The 21596-nt window shown below is 38.5% G+C and overlaps 1 protein-coding gene across 1 annotated transcript in view; it reads left to right on the forward strand.

Moving 5' to 3' along the window:
- Window positions 1-3278: 3278 nt before the first annotated feature.
- The window catches only part of LOC306986691 (ubiquitin-conjugating enzyme E2 E1-like), a gene marked incomplete at its 5' end in the record, with an annotated part of 20672 nt that continues 2354 nt past the window's right edge, over window positions 3279-21596 (forward strand). Inside the window, 4 exon segments of the mRNA XM_079590168.1 lie at window positions 3279-3377; window positions 3379-3434; window positions 5011-5061; window positions 19552-19684. Coding sequence (XP_079446294.1) covers window positions 3279-3377; window positions 3379-3434; window positions 5011-5061; window positions 19552-19684 — 339 coding nt within the window.

The raw sequence follows: 21596 nt of genomic DNA on the forward strand, positions 1-21596 counted from the left end.
CACATTAAATTGAACATGACAACAATGTAAACATGAAATATTAAGTCTATAGTAGCCTGCACTGTTTGCAGTAAGACCATTGACAATATTCCATTGTCAAGTCTCCATTTATAGCGCTTTTAACAGTATGGATTGTTTCAAAGCAGCTTTACAGTGATAATAGAAATTAGCGTAACAATGAAGTTACGAAGATCATTAGTCATTAACTTAGGGGCTGCTAACACGACACTGTTCTAAGAGAAAACCCTTAACGCGCTCCGGCCGCCCAGCCGCACAAAAAGTGCCTGGTGTCTCGAGAACGCCCAAATTTTTTATCGCGTCTGTGTGCACGCGAACCGGAATTATATCGATAACCTGTATAGAGGAAGGGAAGGAGGCCTTCACAGGGGAGAGACTAGTTGACACTTCAGGACTGCGTTGTCGTCGTGTCCTGGCGCTGGTCCTTCATCAGATCTGGATACGGCCTGGATACGGCGGACAGCGGTAAACCTCGGGATAAACAGAGAGACTAATATTAGCATAGACACCATCCTTCTTATGATGTACCAAGAACATCAGGATTTATGGGAAGTTTTCCCGGTCCCGGATGTTCTAAACTATGCAGCCTAACATTGTTATAGAAGTCTATAATGTGTTATGAGAATTCTAGGTCAAAGAGATGTGTTTTTAGTCTAGATTTGAACTGATAGTGTCTGCTTCCCAGACAATGTTAGGAAGATTGTTCCAAAGTTTTGGTGTTAAATAGGAAAAGAATCTACCGCCGGCAGTCGATTTTGATATTTAAGGTATACCAACTGGCCGGAATTTTGAGATCGCAGTAGACGTGAAGGACTATAATGCGTTAAGAGCTCGCTCAAGTACTGCGGAGCTAAACCATTTAGTGCTTTCTAAGTAATCAGCAATATTTTAAACGTTGTTTAATAGGGAACATAACTAGTGATTTTAGAACATCTATTAGCGATGTATGAAGTCTTTCTAGTCAAAACAACGCAAGTAAATGGCAAGTAAAGAATATCTTATTGATTTCAAGACAAGTGTATATGTGGTGTCTGTTGTTGAGTGTAACTCATAATGATTGTCTGCTAGCAGGCAGTAGGCAGACTATCTGCCCACATCAATAAAAGACATCAGAAAGATTTTTCGCTGCACGCTGCTGTTTCCCTGTATGCCACACGACCTCACGCTGCACTCAGCCTGCATGCATCGAGTATGCAACACCACATCGAGAGTCATTTCTGACAGGAAGTAGATCAGCTCACCTTCCCCTTTCCAAATGTGAGGAGGGTGTTTGTTTCTGAAAATATCTAAGATGGAATAATAGGGGGTTTCCTATAAAACAATGGCACATGATGGGGGTGAGATCAGCGATCATTGCCTGGAAGAAGGAAGGAACTTGACCGCACATTTTGCACTATTACATCACAAGTGTGACCCTCAGATCTTCATCTTATAACACCAGAGCGGCAGGTTTTTTTCCCCCACATGGACAGTTACAAGGCCATAATTAAGCTATTCTTAAAAGACAAAAAAAGTGGATTGCAAGTCTGTTCTGATGGTCGTCAACAACGGCAAAAGCGAATAAAACAACATAACTGACCATATAACATAAATAGGCTCATCCTCTTTTAAAAGGGAAGTAATTCTCATATCTTTAATAAAATGTACAAATCATTGGGCCTATATTGTTGAATGATAAACAAGTGCGGTACTGTAGCACACATGTTGAACAGTCACTTGATGTAATATACAATTTGAATCCTAAAGCAGAGCAGTTAAGAACCTCTGACGTGATCCGTTTTGGGAAAATTTTCGAAAATGCAATCCACTACAGATATCGTCTAAAGTAAACTGGAAAAAAGATAACTTTATTTATTTCACAAATAAAAAAGTCCTGTGTCTGCTTTCCTGTGTGCAATTTATACAGTGGTCATGTGATTGTGACAAGCATTTCTAGTCATTAGATGGATGTTCAACTAAATGACTTTACAATGTCCTTTGGTTTATAATGCATCTGTGACTTTAATATTTTTGGTTTAGTTTTTAATATTCTTTTATCAACTTAGACTGGGAATTGATAATGTAAGAGTTTGTATTAAGATTAGTGTGCAGACCGTGGAGATCTAGGCTTTGCCTTTGTGTCAGTCAACTAGTCTTTTTGTGTATTTCCACCATACATATCTTTATTTATTAGCTTAATTATTGTGTGGTAGTATTTATTGAACCTGAGTGTACAGTAAGTATTGTGTAAATTAAGTTTTATAAAGTAACAACAGAGCAAATAAACGAGTAATAGCCTACCTAATAAACAACCAATGTGATCAACAGGCCTACAGAATAACCATATACAATAAGTAGGCTACCACACAATAATTAAGCTAATTGATAATAAAGAAAGATATGTATGTGTGTGTTCTCTGGAACGAACGTTGTAACATTAAAAAAATAAAACATAAAAAAATAGGTTGGAGTGGTTTGAGAAATTCCGTGTTGTCGTTTGAGAGACTTCTCTCTCTCTCTCTCTCTCTCTCTCTCTCTCTCTCGCTTGCTCGCTCGCTCGCTCGCTCTCTCTCTCTGCAGCAGCACTTCCGCTCTGAGAGACACGCGCGTCCACGGACACACACCGACACAAAGAGAGGTACACAACCCTTTAAACCTTACAATATACTTCACATTTCTATCATGTTTACGTCGGTGGTGCGTTAGGATGCCTTATTTCTCGCCTGTATTGTACGGGTCAGAAACAATTACCCATCAATGTTAAATGAAGATTGAGCTCAGGCAACTACGACCCTATAGTTGTGACGACACAATTACTGTGTTTTTACCATATCTATTCACCGGATTTGTGGGACGGGATAAAGTTGGAGTTTGGTGAACTCAACATTGATGCGTGTTTGTGTTTGACTTCCTTCGGTTTAATCTCGTGTCATTGATCGCGTGTAGCCTACGGATTCGGTTCGATTAGATTCAGCGTTGGATCAAACACAAACACAAACGACGGATTAACGTCTGAACGTTTAGATGTGTTTTTTACTGTTATTCTGAGATGAAACGAGGAGTAACGTTAATCACGCGCAGGATCGCGCCGTGTTGTTGATCTGGAGTTAAAGGTCAAACCCGCGTCGAAACATTTGATACATGGTATTTCACACCATCGCATCGTTACACATTGTTACATCTTTGCGTAGATACGTTGTTCTATTCAGTTGTTTTGTTTTTGTTTTTTTAACATAATTTTTCTCAATGAATTGTATGTTTTTTCTCTCTCATAGATCGGGATGTCGGATGAGGACTCGCGAGCCAGCTCTAGTTCATCATCCTCTTCATCCCCCTCCACCCATCAGCAGCAGGAGAAAGACACACCTGGGGAAAAAGAGAGACAACAAAGCCAACATGAGCAAGACCTCCAAACTCCTCTCCACCAGCGCCAAGAGGTGAGGAGACCCCATGAGTGTAGGGCAGATCTGGGCCGTGTCCCACTCCTAGACTACATTCAGTGTATAGGCAAATGTGGCCCAAAGCTGATTTTTTACTTTTTGTTTGCTCACATATGACTTAAATCTATTTTTCTCATAACAGTGTGAACAGCTCAAACCACATGGCACCTAATCTTTTCAATTCCGATTTGGGCCACTTCCATGTGTGGTACTAAATCTGATACAGGCTAGATGTTTTGCAATGTGATCTCAGTCTGAACAGTCAAATTCCTGCAACTCACAGGAGTCACTTCAAAGATTTTACATTCTCAAAGTTATCAAAACAGTTGTGAAAGGTAGTCAGTGATGGATTCAGACGAGCATCATGTCAAATGATTTCAATCGAATTTAAGTGAGCCTTAAAGATAAGCAAATATTTAATAACTACAGAGATTGTTTCAAAATAGAAATGAAAACACAAGTTGAAAAATTAAGTGTTTGTTCATTTACATGAAAACAGCGTTTGGGGTGCCTGAAAACGCAAACATTTGAACACTGGTTTCAAAGTGGAGGTTTTTGAAAACGGTCTCGTGTAGACAACAAAATGCGAATCTCTGAAGACGATGACGTCATGCATATGTATCTATAGTGTTTCATCGCCATCTAATGGCCTGGCTGCAGAATACAGGGTTTTTAGTCGTTTTCGCGGATATGAGGAAATGGGAATCGTTTTGACAATGTTGTCGTCTGTATGTGAAATCTCAAAGAAAAAACTTCTTTGTTTTAAGCATATTGTTGTCGTGTAAACGTACCCTTGGTTATGAACTACATAAATCGCTTAAAACAGGGGTGTGTTCCTAGTTCACTGTTCTAACTTCAACCCCAATTAAACACACCTGAACCAGCTAGTCAAGGTCTTACTAGCCATACTAGAAATATCCAGTCAGGTGTGCTGAGGCAAGTTGGAGCTAAACTCTACAGGACAGTGGCCCTCCAGGACCGAGTTTGGACACCAATAACTTAAAATGTAGTAAATATTTAAAATTGCAATTTTAGACAAAAAAAAAGTGAGTAATTTGCTTGACTTTTGCTGTCTGTCGTATAATATTTCTATCATAAAACAGTTGTCCATTAAAACAAGAGTCGTGCTGGAACTCATGTTTGGCTTTGCAGCCTTTGATTTGCAGCCTCAATTATTTTGACAATGACGGGTGTTGTTAGACCATCAATACTAAAATGACGTCTTTCATGTTTTAAGCATCCTAAAACTTTTTTGTCGTGGAGTGGTGCATAAATGTGTGCAGCAGAGTGGCATGAAGAATATTTAATATTGAGGGGGGACAATTTGGCCTTACCTTATTATTGTCAAAGGTTGTTACAGGCCTGTCATAAGATGCCATTTTTATCCTTTCATCAACCATGTTACCGCACACACATAGGATTGTGGGATAGCAGAGGCAGCCTATGATACAATTATGCTGCCTTCGAAAGCCGACCAGATGAAGGATTTGAACGCCGTCACGTCGTCTTAGGCAGGTTTTTTTTTTTTTTTTTTTCAGACAACAGGTTTCACAGCTTTAATGTCTTCTTTCAGGATTCAGAAAGAGCTAGCTGACATCATGTTGGACCCCCCACCAAACTGCAGGTAAGGAAATGTTTTGGTTTTATTTGAAATTCTCCACTTGCATTAGTGGGTATCAATGTTTGGATCATGCTTGATTAAAGAACCAGACGCAACAAACAGATTTTTTACAGCAAATAGAGGTGCGGTCACATAAGAAAGATTTTGTTGGCCAAAAATGAAGCACCGCTTGCTCAGAAGTCACTTTCAAACTATTTTTGTTGGTGAAGATGGCGAATTTGTGAACATGAGTCTTGAACATGAGCAAAATCTGCTCAGGGTACTTTGTCCATTAGACTCCTAATTGCACAGATTCCTATTGAAATTTCGGCAAGCAGTGATAATGTGACCACTATTTAACCACTCTTTGGTCTTGGTTGTAGTTGTTGCAGTGTATCCACTAGCTCTTTAATTGTATGTGGATGGCATGTCTAAATACATTAATGCAACTGATTCATAGAGGTCAACGTGTGGTGGATGCTGTAGCAGTGTTATGTTCTAGATAACCTGTAAACCTTTCCCCACAGTTGTTGTCTCAAGAGTGAGGGATAAGCATGATACTTAATTTTTATTTTGTTTTGTCTAAGAGTAGAATATCAGGAAAGTGTGTTATATATTTGACCCATAGAGCTCCAGTTTATCCCCCTGAGCACGATATGCTCACCAGAACGGCTGTATCTGATGTGTTTGTCTTTGTGGGGTCAAGTTGGTAATAAATGTAAAAAATGTGACTCCTTTATGTGACTTTTTCAGAAAACACAGTATAACAGAGAGTGTGGTATCATTATATTATCTCTGATTATCTTGTTGCCTCTTGACAAGTTGCGCTTGTTCCATTTTTGTAAGTCGCTTAGAGCATCTGCTAAATGCATAAATGTAAATCTCTGTTGTATGATAATGATATTGATATGGTGTTGGCAATGTTGTTAAGAGGAAATGGATGTGCTATTATAATTTCGATGCTTTGGGTAATGCAGGGGGATTTTAGCCTTTCATTAGTACTGGGTCACAGGCTCTCCTTTATAAAAAAAGTGCCTTATACTATATTTTTTATACTATTTCACAAGTTCTTTTGACGATATGATCTTTAAGATAATAAGGTTAAACTTATTTGGCAATGGAGGCGCTCGGAGGCAGCTTCAACTCAAGCTTAGATATACCCCCCAGTGGAACTACTAATGCTAGGATGAGTATAGTAGCAACTAGCAAGATGCCTAGAATGAATGAATGAGGCATTTATATAGCGCTTTTCATATGTACTACTGTACACCCAAAGCGCTTTACAGTCATATCTCCTCAACCACCACCAGTGTGCAGCATCCACTTGGATGATGCGACAGCAGCCACAGTACAACGGCGCCAGTGCGTTCACCAGATAGATACAGGTGGAGAGAGAGTGATAGAGCCAATTCAGTGGATGGGGATTATAAGTATAAGGAGGGCATGATTGGCGAGGGCCATTGGAGGGAATGTGGCCAGGACACCGGGGTTACACCCCTACTCTTTACGAGAAGTGCCATGGGATTTTTAATGACCACAGAGAGTCAGGACCTCGGTTTTACGTCTCATCCGAAGGACGGTGCTCTTTGACAGTATAGTGTCCCGATCACTACACTGGGGCGTTAGGACCCACACAGACCACAGGGTGAGCACCCCCTGCTGGCCTCACTAACACCTCTTCCAGCAGCAACCTGGTTTTCTCAGGAGGTCTCCCATCCAGGTACTAAACAGACTCAGCCTTGCTTAGGTTCAGTGGGCAACCAGTCTTAGGCTACAGTGTGATATGGCTGCTAAATTATGTTGGTGGAGTTGGGGAGGTGGAGGGATGCCAAAACAGCTGATGCCAGAACAAGGTGATCAACTGCTTTTATCCTCCAGCAGTTATTTGAAAGATTAGATGTTCACTCCTCCCCAAATTACGTTGTGGTCTTCATACTGCAGCTAATTGCAATTTATGTGAAGTCGTTCCCAATCTGCATGCAAGGTAAAGAGATGCTTCACCGGTGTCGAATGGTTTTAAAATCTTTGCGACTGTAGGAGATCCACCTCATCTATCGTTCTTTGTGTTCTCGACCCTATAAAGGAGTGTTTCTCAACTACAGTCCTTGGAACCCACCTCCCATAACGTTTTAGATATCTCCCTATTCAACACACTAAGAAGTAGGGCTGGGAGAAAAAAAATGTATTCACCTATCGCGTTTAAAAAAAAAACTATTTTAAAATATATTTTTTAAATTCCATAATCGATATTAATTCAAATTAAATTGCTTTACTTTTGTCCTTGCTTATAGATGAGGTTGACAGAAGTTAGCCACTTTTGTTCCAACAGAGGATGAAATGTCGTTATCTAGGAGTGTTTACTAGTGACGTAATGTCCCAGGATGCGTGGAAGTGATATGAGACTGAATGCGCTGAAAAGCCCTTGCGCTACACGCATGCTGAGAGAGAGATGAGACAATAGAGTTGCTCGATTAATCTTTAAAAGACTGTGATCTCAATTCAAACACCCACGCAATCTTCCAATTCGTTTGTCTATTAGTATTAAACCTTTGACAAAATCATATCGCAACATTCAAATCTGTGTTGGTGGCGGCGCTGCCGCAGACCCAGAGAGTTGTCATGAAACGGCCTAATAAACAGTCTATTCAACCTCATAGTATCTTTATTTCTGTGATACCAGAGTTCAAATACACTGATGTCTACGGTGGCGATCAAAATACAGTAAATCATCTTTTGATGGAAACTAAGTGGTTAAAATAATGCATTTATCGATTACATTGTTTCGCCACTAGGTAGCGACAAGTGACTGTTACATTTATTTGTTATTGAATTATTTATTCAAGAGAATGTTAGTACTGTGTGATGCTTCTGAAATAAAACTCAAAGATGTGATGAATTGTTTTTGAAAATATGACTCGTCTTATACATCGTGTATGATTTAGCTTTTCCCCACGGTCTAGTGTAAAAATAAAAATACATTTCAATACTTGTAGAATCTCAATTCTTAAAACATTTGCATCGCTATACATATCGTATCGGCACCCAAGTATCGTGATAGTATCGAATCGGGAGATGGGTGTATCGTCCCAGCCCTACTAAGAAGCTGGTGTTGAATCGGGTGTTTTAATTAGTGAGACATCTAAAACTTTCTGATAGGTGGCTCCCTGGGACTGGAATTAAGAAACACTGCTGTAAATGATCCTGTTACAATTTCGCCGTGCGGAACCGCTGCAAACGATTCTGTGCGTGACTCGTGAGTGAACTGTCCGAATGAATCAAATTTCTGGACAATTTCCAATCTTTTGGTGAACACATTTGACTGATTAGATCAGAAGAGGGATTTATTCATTAAGCTGGCATAGACTGTTCAGATTCTAAACAGCTGATAGAAAACACATGACATGATTGCGGAAATACTATTAAGGAGAGTGATTCTCAGGTCAGTTTGTGGTAATCTCCATCGTCAGACAAGGATTTATCACTAAGGGCCGTGACACACGAAGCCAATGGTTGGCTATCGGTGAGTTTCTGTCAGGCTTGTTTTTGACATGTGTTCCACACGTTGGCGGGAGTTCGGCCTATTCAGCATGTCGCATGTTTAGCGAGCAATTCAGAGCACAGCAATAAAAGCGAAAGTGAGCAAAGAAGCCAAGACAGCACAAACAGAAGGCTGTTCTAATTTTGTCATCTTACCTGATCATTCCAATATGCAGATATTTCCATAACATGATCTGCCTGGAATGAAGAAAGTGATCAATATGATTGATATTCAAAATGGTAAGCAAGCACCACTTTGTTTTAGGGCTGTGCAATTAATTGAATTTTGATTTTGGCTCCCAACGATCACTAAAATAGTACAATCGAGTAAAAACGATTTTGCCATGTTCTGTTGTTCAAGAACACTCTTACTTTGACTTGTGTTCTGAATGACACCGAAACTCTGTGCTAATAGGGAACCGGTTCCGACGTAAACGGTAGTAACGAGACCGCATAAGAACGAAAATTTCAGTGCCTGACTTTTTTTTTTTTACCGCCCCCTGGCATCTCGGCACGAATGTTCCAATACATATAAATAAAACATCTCCAGTTAACCAGCAGAGCATTCATTTCATTCGTTTGTTAAATAAGAGATGATCTAGCGCTGAAATGTGTTTTTTAAATCAAGTGATCAAAGTGCTCGTTGCCGCTGCGATCAGTGGCGCGGATACAGTGTTTTCTCTCGTGGCTCGCGCACTGTCTTCACTCGGACGTGCGCTTCAATCCGTTGCGGAGACTTTCTATTTGTTCCGGTGAAATCAAAAAATATAATGCACACAAACGTGTCCCTGCTTGATCTACAACCACTGATGAGCATAATCGGTTTTGATGAGAAAAAAAAAAAAAAAACTGTACGAATGCGGATTAGAACCCAGAACCTCTGACACGCTTGACGAAAGTTCAGCAGGCTGCCAGTGTCTCAATAGCACGCAGTGTTTATCGTGCAATTTATACACTAAAATGAGTTTTAACATGCATATGATATGCAGTTTTTGCGTGCATTTGATACGCACTTCATTGCGTGTAATACACAGATTGTGGTAAACCTCCCTGTTCTTGCGTACAGTTATTGATCAGTGTCATTCTGAGGAAGTCTCATATTGTTGCTTAGTGAGATGTTTTGATGAGTGACAAATGTTTATAGATGTGGACAAATACTGGGTTTTTTTTTAGGCTCATGTCTGTAACTCCACAGAAATGTTCCAATATGGATTGTGTAAACCGTCTTTTGTGACTGTATCTGAAGGTTACTCAGACTGCACAGCTGACACACCTCGTCTTAAACGACTCTTCATCGTTAGCATGTTTACACTTAATCTCTTTTGTTCTTTCATGTGTCCATACTTATTAGATGATTTTACTTGCTCACTTTTTTATATTTAGGCGTAAGAGAGTCACATCTCATCCCATGCCACCCCCCCCCACCCCCCCCCCGATTTATTATCAGTGTTTGCTAAAGCCAAACACACGCTACGTTACTGATGCTTGCTGCTCTTTCATGTTTTGAGTCTGCAACAAAAGGGTCCGATCATAGCCAACTGACAGCTCTAGCCAATGATGACACTTGTCTAGTTAGTGCACTTGTGAGATGCAACAGATTTCAAATAGCTTTTTAATAAATGGGCATAAAATCAAATAGACTTGTTGGCTGTTGCTAGATGTTTGCTTGGGTGCATCACAAAGCTTGGCCTTTGCCTGATGACACAAGGTCTAGGCTCCATAGCTTCTCCAATTGGCCAAGGACCACCAGTTAGTCAGGAGGCCATGTCACTGACATGTACAGTAACCAATCACAGTTTTGTTTAATTTTACTGTGATTTTTGGGGCAGGTAAATGTTACAATAACAGGCCTGCATGCTATAACAGTCTGACCCCCGGTGGAGTTTTTCCCTCTTTTTCCACCTCGCTTTTAAATCGATTTTATTGCGTGTCCAATGGAGCGGAGCAGAGTGAGCATTTTCAGTTTATTCCTCGCTTGCCAGTACATTATGAAGTTCAGTGCGCATGCGGCAGTGTGCATTATACTTTTGCTTCAATTCAGGAGCGGCAAATGTTTGAAATGGTGGGTTCATTATTATTCTTAATGGAAAAACACATCAAAGCAGTACAATGACAAACTCGCTTAAATAGTCGCTTTACATTTCGCTTTGAAACTAAATCTTCTGCCATCGTCTTGTCACTCAAGAGTGAGGCGAAGTGAGGTGAATTCTAACTCCTGCTGCTGATCTGTGCTGTGACTCTTGTTCGGCTCATGCTGAATTGTGCAGATGCATTTTTTACAGTTTTTAATTGTAGTGTCTGACTATAAAAATCAAAACGGCAATGGTGCCGCGTTTGGCAAGTGATGTAACCGGTAACGGCGTGTAACACTGGTAAAACAGACTGTTACAGCAAGCCTAATGTGAGATGACAGATAAAATAAAATCACTCAGGAATCCAAAAGGGTCGGCCAAGCACAGAAAATAGCACTTTTCCTGTATCCTATAGGTAAACATGAATACATTTATTAAAAATTCAGTGCCTCAAGCAAAACTCCTGAAGTTTTTTTTTTTTTTTTTTAAGCTGTAAACTTAATTTTTTTTTTTTTTATTATCCAGCATTTAGGAAAACCTGTAGACTTTAGAATTTTGCCTTTGCGACAGTTTTTTTTAGTTTAGGGTGTCATATGAAGAAAAGAAAAAAGTAGAAATAAATGGCACCGGTTTGGAACGATTTGGATGACATGGGGTGGAGTTTTTTTTGTTTTTTGAAAATTATTTAAGAAGAGGTTATCGCTTACAGGTTTTTTTTTTTTATCACAAATTGAGCACAAACCAATGGCACTGTTTTGGAGCAATTTGGACTGCATGGGGTGGAGAGTGACGTGCCTGCCCCAAATTATATTTATTTCAAATACAATGTTCATTTTAACAGCACTAATCACGCACAAACTTATGATACCAGTTTTGTGTGATTTAAATGAAATTAAATGTGGAGAGTGACGTTACAGCTCCCGTATTATGTTATATAGTGGAAGGAAAACGGTACGGTGTTTTTAACTGCACAAACCACCACAACTATTTGGAGTGATTTGAACAACATGGGGTGGAGAGTGATGGTACACAACCAAAACAATAGTGTTTAATATCTCAAGCACTACGCCAGCCCTCACGTTCATTTTTGCAGCACAAATCAGCACAAACGTAGCTCAAATGAATAGCATAGATGGGGATTAGGCCTTTTTTGTTTTATGGGATGCCAACTTTACAGAGTTGAACAAACCATGTGATTTGAGGTTTCGTTCATGTCTGTAGTTCATCAGATCATTAACCCTTGAATGAGCAACAGCCTAGTAATAGTGTTTGGTTTAGCAAAAAAAAAAAAAAAAAAGGAACAATACAATAAAACACTACCCTGGAAATCCAGAGTTCTCGTGAGAGCACAAGGATTTCCAGGCTAATAAAACGCATAAACAGAGGAAGAATATAGCGCTTCCTGCTAAGATATCAGACCTCTGGTTTTCGTGTGTGTGTGTCTCAAATCAAAAGTAGGCATTGTAAATTCTCCAGAGGATCCTGTGACCTTTGATGTTGTCACACAAGTGTGCGTGTTTATAGCTGATGTCAGCTCGGAGATTGTTGTAGGACAAACAGAACCTGTTTCAGAGCTGCTGTTCTCAGGGGCTTGTACCCGTTATGCCACGCAAACTTTCAACTACATTAAAGAGAGCAGTCACTCTTACTTTTGAACAGATGTAAAGCCTTGAAGTTAGAAAGATGTTTTCTGGTCTCACTACTTTAGTATCTGACAGACTTGTGAAGTGATTTATTTTCTATAATGAAGTTAAGCTGCTCTTTGTTTGGTTGTCATGTAGTGGGACTTTTGGTGAAGAGGTGAACACTTGCTTTGCATAGGTTTGCAGTTGAATGTGAAATAATTGGAGATTGGAATTTGGAAATGCAAAAAAAAAAATTAAATGGCCTGTCTCCATAATTTTAGTCAATGTTGCTGTAATTATTGCTCATTGCTGATGGGTGTTTGATACAGCAGTAGGACATGAGACTGTGCGTTTGGTCTGTTTCGAATCACACATAAGCAGTAGATGTCTATCCACAATTTTTTTTATTATTTTTTTACAAACCATATTGATAAATATTTTTATAGTGCACTATTGTTCTTGTACGAGCAAAAATAGGTTCAGTGCAAAACTATGTTTGCACCTACACTCCTGTTGCACAGAACCGCACTGCTCCCACTGTGAATGCTGTAACCTGCTAATATGGTGGTCACCAATATAAATTTGCCCTGCATGCAGTCAATACAACACTAAAATATACACAACCATTCAAATATTTTAGAGAGATTTGTATTGAAGCCCGTTATGCTCACCAAGGCTCTACAAACAGTAATATTGTGAAATATTATCACTTTAGAAATAATTCTAATATGCTAATTTATGTAATTATGTAATTTATCTAATATCTAATATGCTAATTCTAATATGCTAATTTGATGCTCAAACATTTCTTATTATTATCAATTTTGAAAACAGTTGTGCTGCTTAGTATTTTTGTAGAAACCGTGATCATCTTTTTTTTCAGGATTCTTTAATGAATAGAAAGTTCAAAAGAACTGCATCTATTTCAGATTGGAATCTTTATAACAAATGGTTTTACATTCAATTTAATTAAATCTTTTTTCTTTTCTTTTTTAGTTTTGTTGCTGGGTAAATTTGAACCTAAACTTGCCTTGCAGATTATTTTTAGGATATATTTTGGTCAGATTATTTGCACTGCTCTGAAAACACAGAGGGGCAGGTATGTTTAGGCAACTTTTATACAAGCTGTAGGCTAAATGAAGTTCCTGCTATGAAGTTTCAGATCCGTAATTTAACCTTTAAAAATAGTCTTTTAGCTTGTCTTGCACCTGTTTTAATATTCACCTTCTGTTCCAGGAAGTAAAATGGTCTTTGGAGCTTCCTCTGGTTTTGAGCTTGATTATCTTTAAGATATAAGCGTGTTTATTCTATATTATGTAACGGCTGCTCAGATCTTAAACCACACCACTTGGTATGGCTAATAATGAAATTCCTTCATTCCTGTAAACAAATATATCACGTTTACATCAAACGTGGTCTTAGTTTGTACGGGAATCGAAAAACCATCTGCATTCCTCCTCAGATGCAGATGAACACCATATTAAAGTAGGGCTCCTTTCCCAAAATAGGTCATTTTGTAATCATGATTACTTAAAGCTACACTTGAGTAATTTTTTAAAAGTTGATTCTTAGCAAAAACCACTTTGTTCTTTCAAAATTATATGTGCTCATTAATGTATAATTACTTCTACCAACTAATCAAGTATTCTCGTAAGTGTAGAATCTGCCATTTATAATACATACGGGTGAACTGCTCGAATGGCGGAAGCCATGTTGCGCCTCCATCTTGAAAATGCATTAGCCAAAGAGGGACATACCTGGAAATTCAAGCTCCGCCTTTCGCGTTTTTACACTCAGTGGCACCGTGACGAATGCGAGGGGGAGATTTCTTGTGACTGCCGGCAGATTTAAAATAATACGGCCACCGTAGGAGTTAAAACGCCATCGGAATGAGAGGGGCTAGAAAGTAATATTCAGTTGGTAGTCATATACAATTTCACCGCTAGATGGGAGTAATTCCTACACAGTGTAGCTCTAACATGATTATGAGTGGGCGATATGACCAAACTCTTGTGAGTAATTATCTTCACAGTATATATGAGGTATATTTGACTGGAAATAAGGTTACTACGATGAAACAAGATTACTATTGATCATCAATGCCACAAGCAGACAGCAGGAGGTATATTAGGCTGCTTTAACTTAATACCTAATGCATGGGTGCAATATACTAATACATAGGGCTGTGCGATATAGCTAAAAAATGTATCACAATACGTTGTTTCATATCGTTTGGTATCGATAATTGAAAAAAAATGTATAACTTTTTTTAAAGACAAGTTGAAAAGTTTGAAGTTTTTTTTAATATATTTTTTTAAACCCACATTTTTAAGGCAAACAACAAATTATAGTTATTATACTATTTGTTTTAGCAGTCAAAAATAAAATTTAAACTCATATCTTCATGTCTTATATTAAGATAATAAAGTGTTAAAGAAACTCTCGAACTTAAATAAAATGTTACAAAATGTGTGCAGTGTAAAAGAACAATCAAAGCAAACTTTGAGGTAGATCAACATCTGTAATAAGTAGGGGTGTAACAGTTCACTGAATTCACGGTTCGGTTCGATACGACATGTCACAGTTAGGTACGTTTTCGATACATCAAAAAGAAAGAAATGACAGAAATTTCCTTGATTTAAAAAAATACAATTTACAAAAAAAAAGAATGAAGTGTTAGTTTTCCTACATCTTTAAATTTAGTGCTGGAAAAAGATGTGACGTACATTGACATTCAAGCATTTTACAATTCCTGCCAAACTTCCATGGTTACAGTTAGTGTTACTACATTAAATCCATGGTGAATGTTGCTGATCTGTGGATCTCGCTCAAGTACTGGGGAGCTAAACCATTTAGTGCTCAGCAATATTAAAAAAATGTATACAATGTTTAATAGGGAGCCAATGCAGTGTTGACAGAACCGGGCTAATATGGTTATAGCTCCTGGTTCTGGTAAGAACTCGAGCTGCTGCGTTTTGGACCACCTATAGTTTGTTTATTAAGCGTGCCGGGCAACCACCCATAATAGCATTACAATAATCTAGCCTTGATGTCATGAACGCATGAACTAACTGTTCTGCATCTGTCATTGAGAGCATATGACGTAATTTAGATATATTTTTGAAAATGGAAAAATGCAGTTTTACAGATATTAGACACGTGACTTTCAAATGAAAGATTGGTATCAAAGAGCACACCCAGGTTCCTAACCGACGACAAAGACTTGATAGTGCAGCCATCAAGTGTTAGACAGTATTCTAGATTAGTACTAGGGGTGTAACGATTAGGGGTGTCACGATTCTCCAAATCCTCGATTCGATTACATTTTCGATTCTAAGGTCACAGTTCGATTCGATTCTCGGTTTTTACTTTTTTTTTTTTTAAAAGCACAGGTTGCTATGCCATTTTTAGACCAAACTTTTATGCATAATATCTGACCTTTGTTCGCAATGTACCACACTACATTGTCAAATTTAAAACATTTATTAAGAACATAATGTAACAATACTTATATCTTCAGTCAATTGGAAACTTAAGCAAAATAACCTGCGATCTAGTTTCTCTTTTGTAACTGCAGTCTTCTTCACAGAAGATGACATTCAAGTTCACAACAAAACAAACAAACAAACAAACAGTTTAACAGATAAATCTATGCGTCGCGCAGAGCCACGTCTTTAAAATTCTAACACTTTATTCTCTGAGTGTACACACACAAACACACACACACACACACCGGCGGCGCCATTCGCAGTCTGTCCGCGGCGCCAGCAACGGCTCAGGACCTTGTTCAAAATTAATCCTGCCGCGCCAGAGAGCGCCATTCACATAGTTTTATATTACATTTATTATAAATGAATACATTTTATATACATTTATTTGTCTCAAATCGTCGTTATGACTTTGCTGCAATATACATGTTTTACATTCATTTACAGAAATCAGCTGGTTGAATGAAAATTGCTGATGTTATTGGATTTTCAGGATACATTCAGTTAACGGACGCTCTCTGAGATAAAGTGCAGACTAAGCAACGTTGTACAGTAGCCTCATAACATAGACATGATCTTAATTCCATAATGTCCTTAAACATAATATTGCAGGCCACATGAAAGTGCGCGTCCGGTGTGTGCGATACCTCGAGTTGTCAAAGACGCGGCGCTTCTCGTCCGATGTGTGCATGACTCGCAGCATTTCAACACGCGTTTTTTTCTGCTTGACAAGCCGACCGAACGTGACATGGGGGCGTGGCAGCATCGACGATTCCATTTTTTAATTCGATGATCGAGATTGTGACTTAATTTCGATCGATTTCGATTTAAAATAGAAATCGTGACACCCTTAGTAACGATACACATATTCGTATTGAACCGTTCGTTAGGTGGCTTTCGGTTAGTACGCATTACAAACCAAACGATTCGGTGCGACCAAAATTGTTAGCAGTCGCACTGACACAACGTTGCCCAACAAGCAAACAGAAACAACGCTACTCATTATTTCGTGCTTCACGAACCATTTATCAGTTTGGACCAATGTCAGTGCAACGCGTCAGCGTGAGCCGATCTTGATCAAGCGACACTGTTACTACACAGTGCTAAGAAATCCAGTAAAGAAAGCATTTGTATTCAGCATTTGAATTCGCTGCGAGATCTAGTGAGAAGCATTAACATTTTTCCACTATTAACCTTAGATCTCTATTAGATCAAACAGCACTGATGTGGAAACCAGGAGAAACATTGTGCCGTGAATGAACTAGTTATAGGCTTTAAGTCCACAAATCGGCAACATTCACCATGGATTTAATGTAGTAACACTAACTGTAACCATGGAAGTTTGGCAGGAATACTAGTGAAATGTCACTTCACACATCTTTTTCCAGCACTTCAAAACTCAAATATTATCATATAATTCTATTTTTAATGTGATGACCAAAACATTATTTTTTCATCCTTCAAAGATTACCCCCATTTATGAAAACTAAAAGTTTCAAGATATAGGAAAACTCGCTCTTATTTAAAAATAATATTTATGTGGCAGGTGGAATAGATATAACTGGGCTTAGACCCAGACAACTAGCAGACTACGCCACAATGGGACTTACACCCAAAGACTTAGTGACTTTTCGCTAACAAGGCACTCAGGTTCGTGAATGGATCAGCCAGAGACAGTGGTCGAATACAAAAATATATTTTTATTATTAATTTCTCTTTTTACTTTTTATAAAAATGTAAAACCAATGGAGCCATGCACACCAGAGTCACTCCAAAGATTCAACATTTCACAACCAAGCATATAATACAGATTTCACAGCAAATAGAATGTACTTGACACCAAATCAAATAACAAACACACAATATACTCTAGTCACAATGCACACACACACACACACAACCAAGAGGTGAAGATAGGGCTGAAACTTACCAGTGGGAGGCTAGTGGCCCGAGCAATGAGCATCCATAACACAACACCCCACTCACACGTGCTGAATTTCACACCCACGCACCACAAGTGAAATGATCACACTTGGTGCACACACAACCACTGCACACACCACGGGACCCACCACCGCAAGGGACACTACTCCCACTGGCGGTCTTCAGCACCTGGACAAAAGACAAACACGTGAAAATCAACCAAAATTACACACAACAATTGCAATACACTGGTAAACCCCAGATGGTACTAGGGTTAAAAATATGAGTAGCAATTAAATCACGCACATCAAACTACAAATTAAACAACCAAAATATCATAGACCATCCAGCACAATGGGGCAAAAAATGCCCTCTGAATTAACCCCTAGTTAGCGATCTTTGGTCGGGGTAGACAAATGAAAACAAATAAATAATCAACCCAAAATAAATCAGAAATGACGCTCTTGTATATCAGCAGCAGAAAAAGGCCTCCATACAAGAGTCTAAATAAACAAACAAAACAACAATGAGCCTATAAAATATAGACCAAAACAATTACAGTCATTGGTGTCAGTCCATCAAACACTCAACACTTAAAACCATGAAACTGGCTATATGATGTTCAATGAAACTAATTCACGGTATAGCAGGAGGAAAGAGATCACCAGGAAGCTGCCGATTAACTTAAGCAAACCACGGTTCCACTAATTCTAGGTCCCGGGTGAAAAGGCAGCCGCAGTTGTTGACGTTAGCGTGTTATATCCGTGAACAAATCGTGACATTAAAAAACGTAAGCAAAACAGCAGATGTTCGGCGCTGATGTCGCCCACTGGCGGCTAGAAAGCCTCTTCCTGAAATACACAAAAATGTCTACTTATAAACGTATCCTACAGTAACATTTATCTATTACTCATTGTAGTCACATACCTTTGATAAATAGCATTGAGTCACGGCCCCAGGCTCTGATCACCGATAACCGGGCACACCCTCTGCCGCAACGGGGCTTCTAAAATTAAAACATTCCCTAAAAGCCCCAGTTACAAAGTTAAAGGAGTGGAAAAAAAGAACCAGAGCTAGTCCTACCTGCGACGCTACCACAGAATAGATGACCAAGGGGGGAGACCAAGACAGACATCAGACAGATAGGCCGGCAGGTAGACAGGACAACAGTCGCATGTCAATGACGTCGCTTGTCAAAAGAAAAGTCCCGATTTATATAGGGACTCTACCATCGCGGTTGGCTCACTGTTAACTGCCCAGCGCCACTCACAGCACCGCAAATTAATTGCCATTTGGCCAGACAGCTGTAACCTGCTACATATATATTTTTAAATAAATGGAGAAATGCCAGAGAAATTTCCTTGATTTTTTTTTTACTGTATCGAAAACATACCGAACCGTGACACCACTGTGTCGTACCGAACCGTGAATTTTGTGAACCGTTACACCCCTAGTTAGTACATGAGGATTTTTTTTTGTCCAATAAGCAAACTACTATTTACTAGTTTGTAGTTACTACAAATCACTAGTAAATGCTGCTCCATCTGAAAGCACTGTGAGTTTGAGTCCTTTATAACGTGCATTTGAAAAGCAATGTTTCAAACATTTTTCATCATTAATGAACCTCTTGTCCAATATTATTGTCTTAATTATAAACACACTGGTTTGTAGCATAAATAGTTTTTCCATTTGCTGCACTGTTCACTGTTCTTCTCGCACATTCACAGAAAACAGCTTGCATGTGGTTAAAAATTAATTATTATATGCTCGATTTTGATGTATTTCTAGACAAAGCTGCTTAAAATTCTACAGATATAACACACCTTTGTGCTATTGTTTGAGAAAATGAACCTTTCTGCTTGTTTTCAGTGCCGGCCCTAAAGGAGACAACATTTATGAGTGGAGGTCCACTATCCTGGGTCCTCCAGGTTCAGTGTATGAGGGAGGAGTGTTCTTCCTGGACATCGCTTTCACACCAGACTACCCCTTCAAACCACCCAAGGTCAGAGCCTTCCTCCAGCTCCTTGTTACCATCAATTAAATCAATATTATAAATGCACACCACTCATACATCTGGCATAATAACTTAATTCACACAGTTAGTGTTTGGGATCAGTAACATTGTTCAAAATCAATTAATACATTTATTTAGCAACAATGTATTATATTTATCAAGTTACAGACTTTTACACTCTTCAAAAAAAAAAACATTTAGTAAACGTGTTCTTTTGAACTTTCGAATAATTTGCATTTTGTTGCATCACTGGTGTATTTTTAATCAAATAAATTATTATTAAATTATTATCAAATAAATAATAAAACATTTTTTTTTTTTTTTTTTTTTTTTTTTTTTTATAAATCTTACTGACCCCAAACTTGGTAGTGGTAGTGTATTTCAGGGGCGTTTGTAGAGTTTGATCATCAGGATCCTCACCCCATGCCCCCATGTCTTTTAAGAATTGAATTGTTGCTATTGTGAGGATAGTTTTGACTGTAAATTCCAATTGAATGAGTCGGAAACTGTTTGACATTCCAGGGCAGTAGCATTATGATATTTTGTAAAAAAAAAACAAAAAAACATTGGTTTATAAATTAAAATTAAAAATTTAAGCCATTCCTCTTTGGAACAGTACAGAACAGTTGCCAGGTCATTGAATTATAGAAGTCTATAATGTGTTGTGTATGCTAGGCCAAAGAGATGTGTTTTTAGTCTAGATTTGAACTGACAAAGTGTGTCTGCTTTCCGGACAATGTTAGGAAGACTGTTCCAAAGTTTTGGTGCTAAATAGGAAAAGGATCTACCGCCAGGAGTCGATTTTGATATACTAGATATTTTCAACTGGCCAGAATTTTGAGATCGCAATAGACGTGAAGGACTATAATGCGTTAAAGGAGAACTCCGGTCAATTTTAACATTGAGCTCAATTTTTAGTAAATTTGGAGTGCTGTCAATACAGAGAACAACGACAAAAATCGGTGTTGCGTACACAGTGTTATCCTCTTTTTAAAATTTGCACCCTATTGACTTGAATGGGGCAAATTTTAAACCTGCTTTTATTTCTCTTATCATCCTTGATGTGTCATACAAGTGCCCAGCCATGTTGAGTGATTCCTTCAGAGTGAACACGAGTGCATCTGACTGCAGTAGATGTAAAAGATATGAATAAAAATGATGTTATATCAGCCAGCGCAGTGCCATCCACATGACAGCGCCATCCACAGTAGTCGATTGTCGAGTTCACGAGCGTGATCATAGGTAACTAAACCTACGCGCGTGAACTCGACACTCGACTACTTTGGACTTCGACCGAAAACAGGAACTAAATACAGGTCTGTGCGCTGGCTGATATAACATCATTTTTATTCATATCTTTTACATCTACTGCAGTCAGATTCACTCGTGTTCACTCTGAAGGAATCACTCAACATGGCTGGGCACTTGTATGACACATCAAGGATGATAAGAGAAATAAAAGCAGGTTTAAAATTTGCCCCATTCAAGTCAATAGGGTGCAAATTTTAAAAAGAGGATAAAACAAGTGTACGCAACACCGATTTTTGTCGTTGTTCTCTGTATTGACAGCACTCCAAATTTACGAAAAATTTAGCTCAATGTTAAAATTGACCGGAGTTCTCCTTTAAGAGCTCGCTCTATCTTAAATACTATCTTAGTATCTCTACATTAGTGAATGGTTCTCCCAAAAATAAAAATAAATATTTTGTTAATTTACTCACCCTCATATCATTCCAAACCCATAAGATTCTCTCTCCATTCATTCATTCATTCATTCAAACAAAAAATAGGATATAAAAAACTTTGACACTATAGAAAGTTTATAAAGAGATATAAATTAATCAAGCTATTTAAGTGACATATTAAGGGGATTTCTTAACGATTCTTGTCCTGTTTTGAT

The sequence above is a fragment of the Phoxinus phoxinus genome (assembly GCF_949152265.1).
Source record: "Phoxinus phoxinus genome assembly, chromosome: 19".
In the NCBI taxonomy this organism is placed as follows: domain Eukaryota; kingdom Metazoa; phylum Chordata; class Actinopteri; order Cypriniformes; family Leuciscidae; genus Phoxinus; species Phoxinus phoxinus.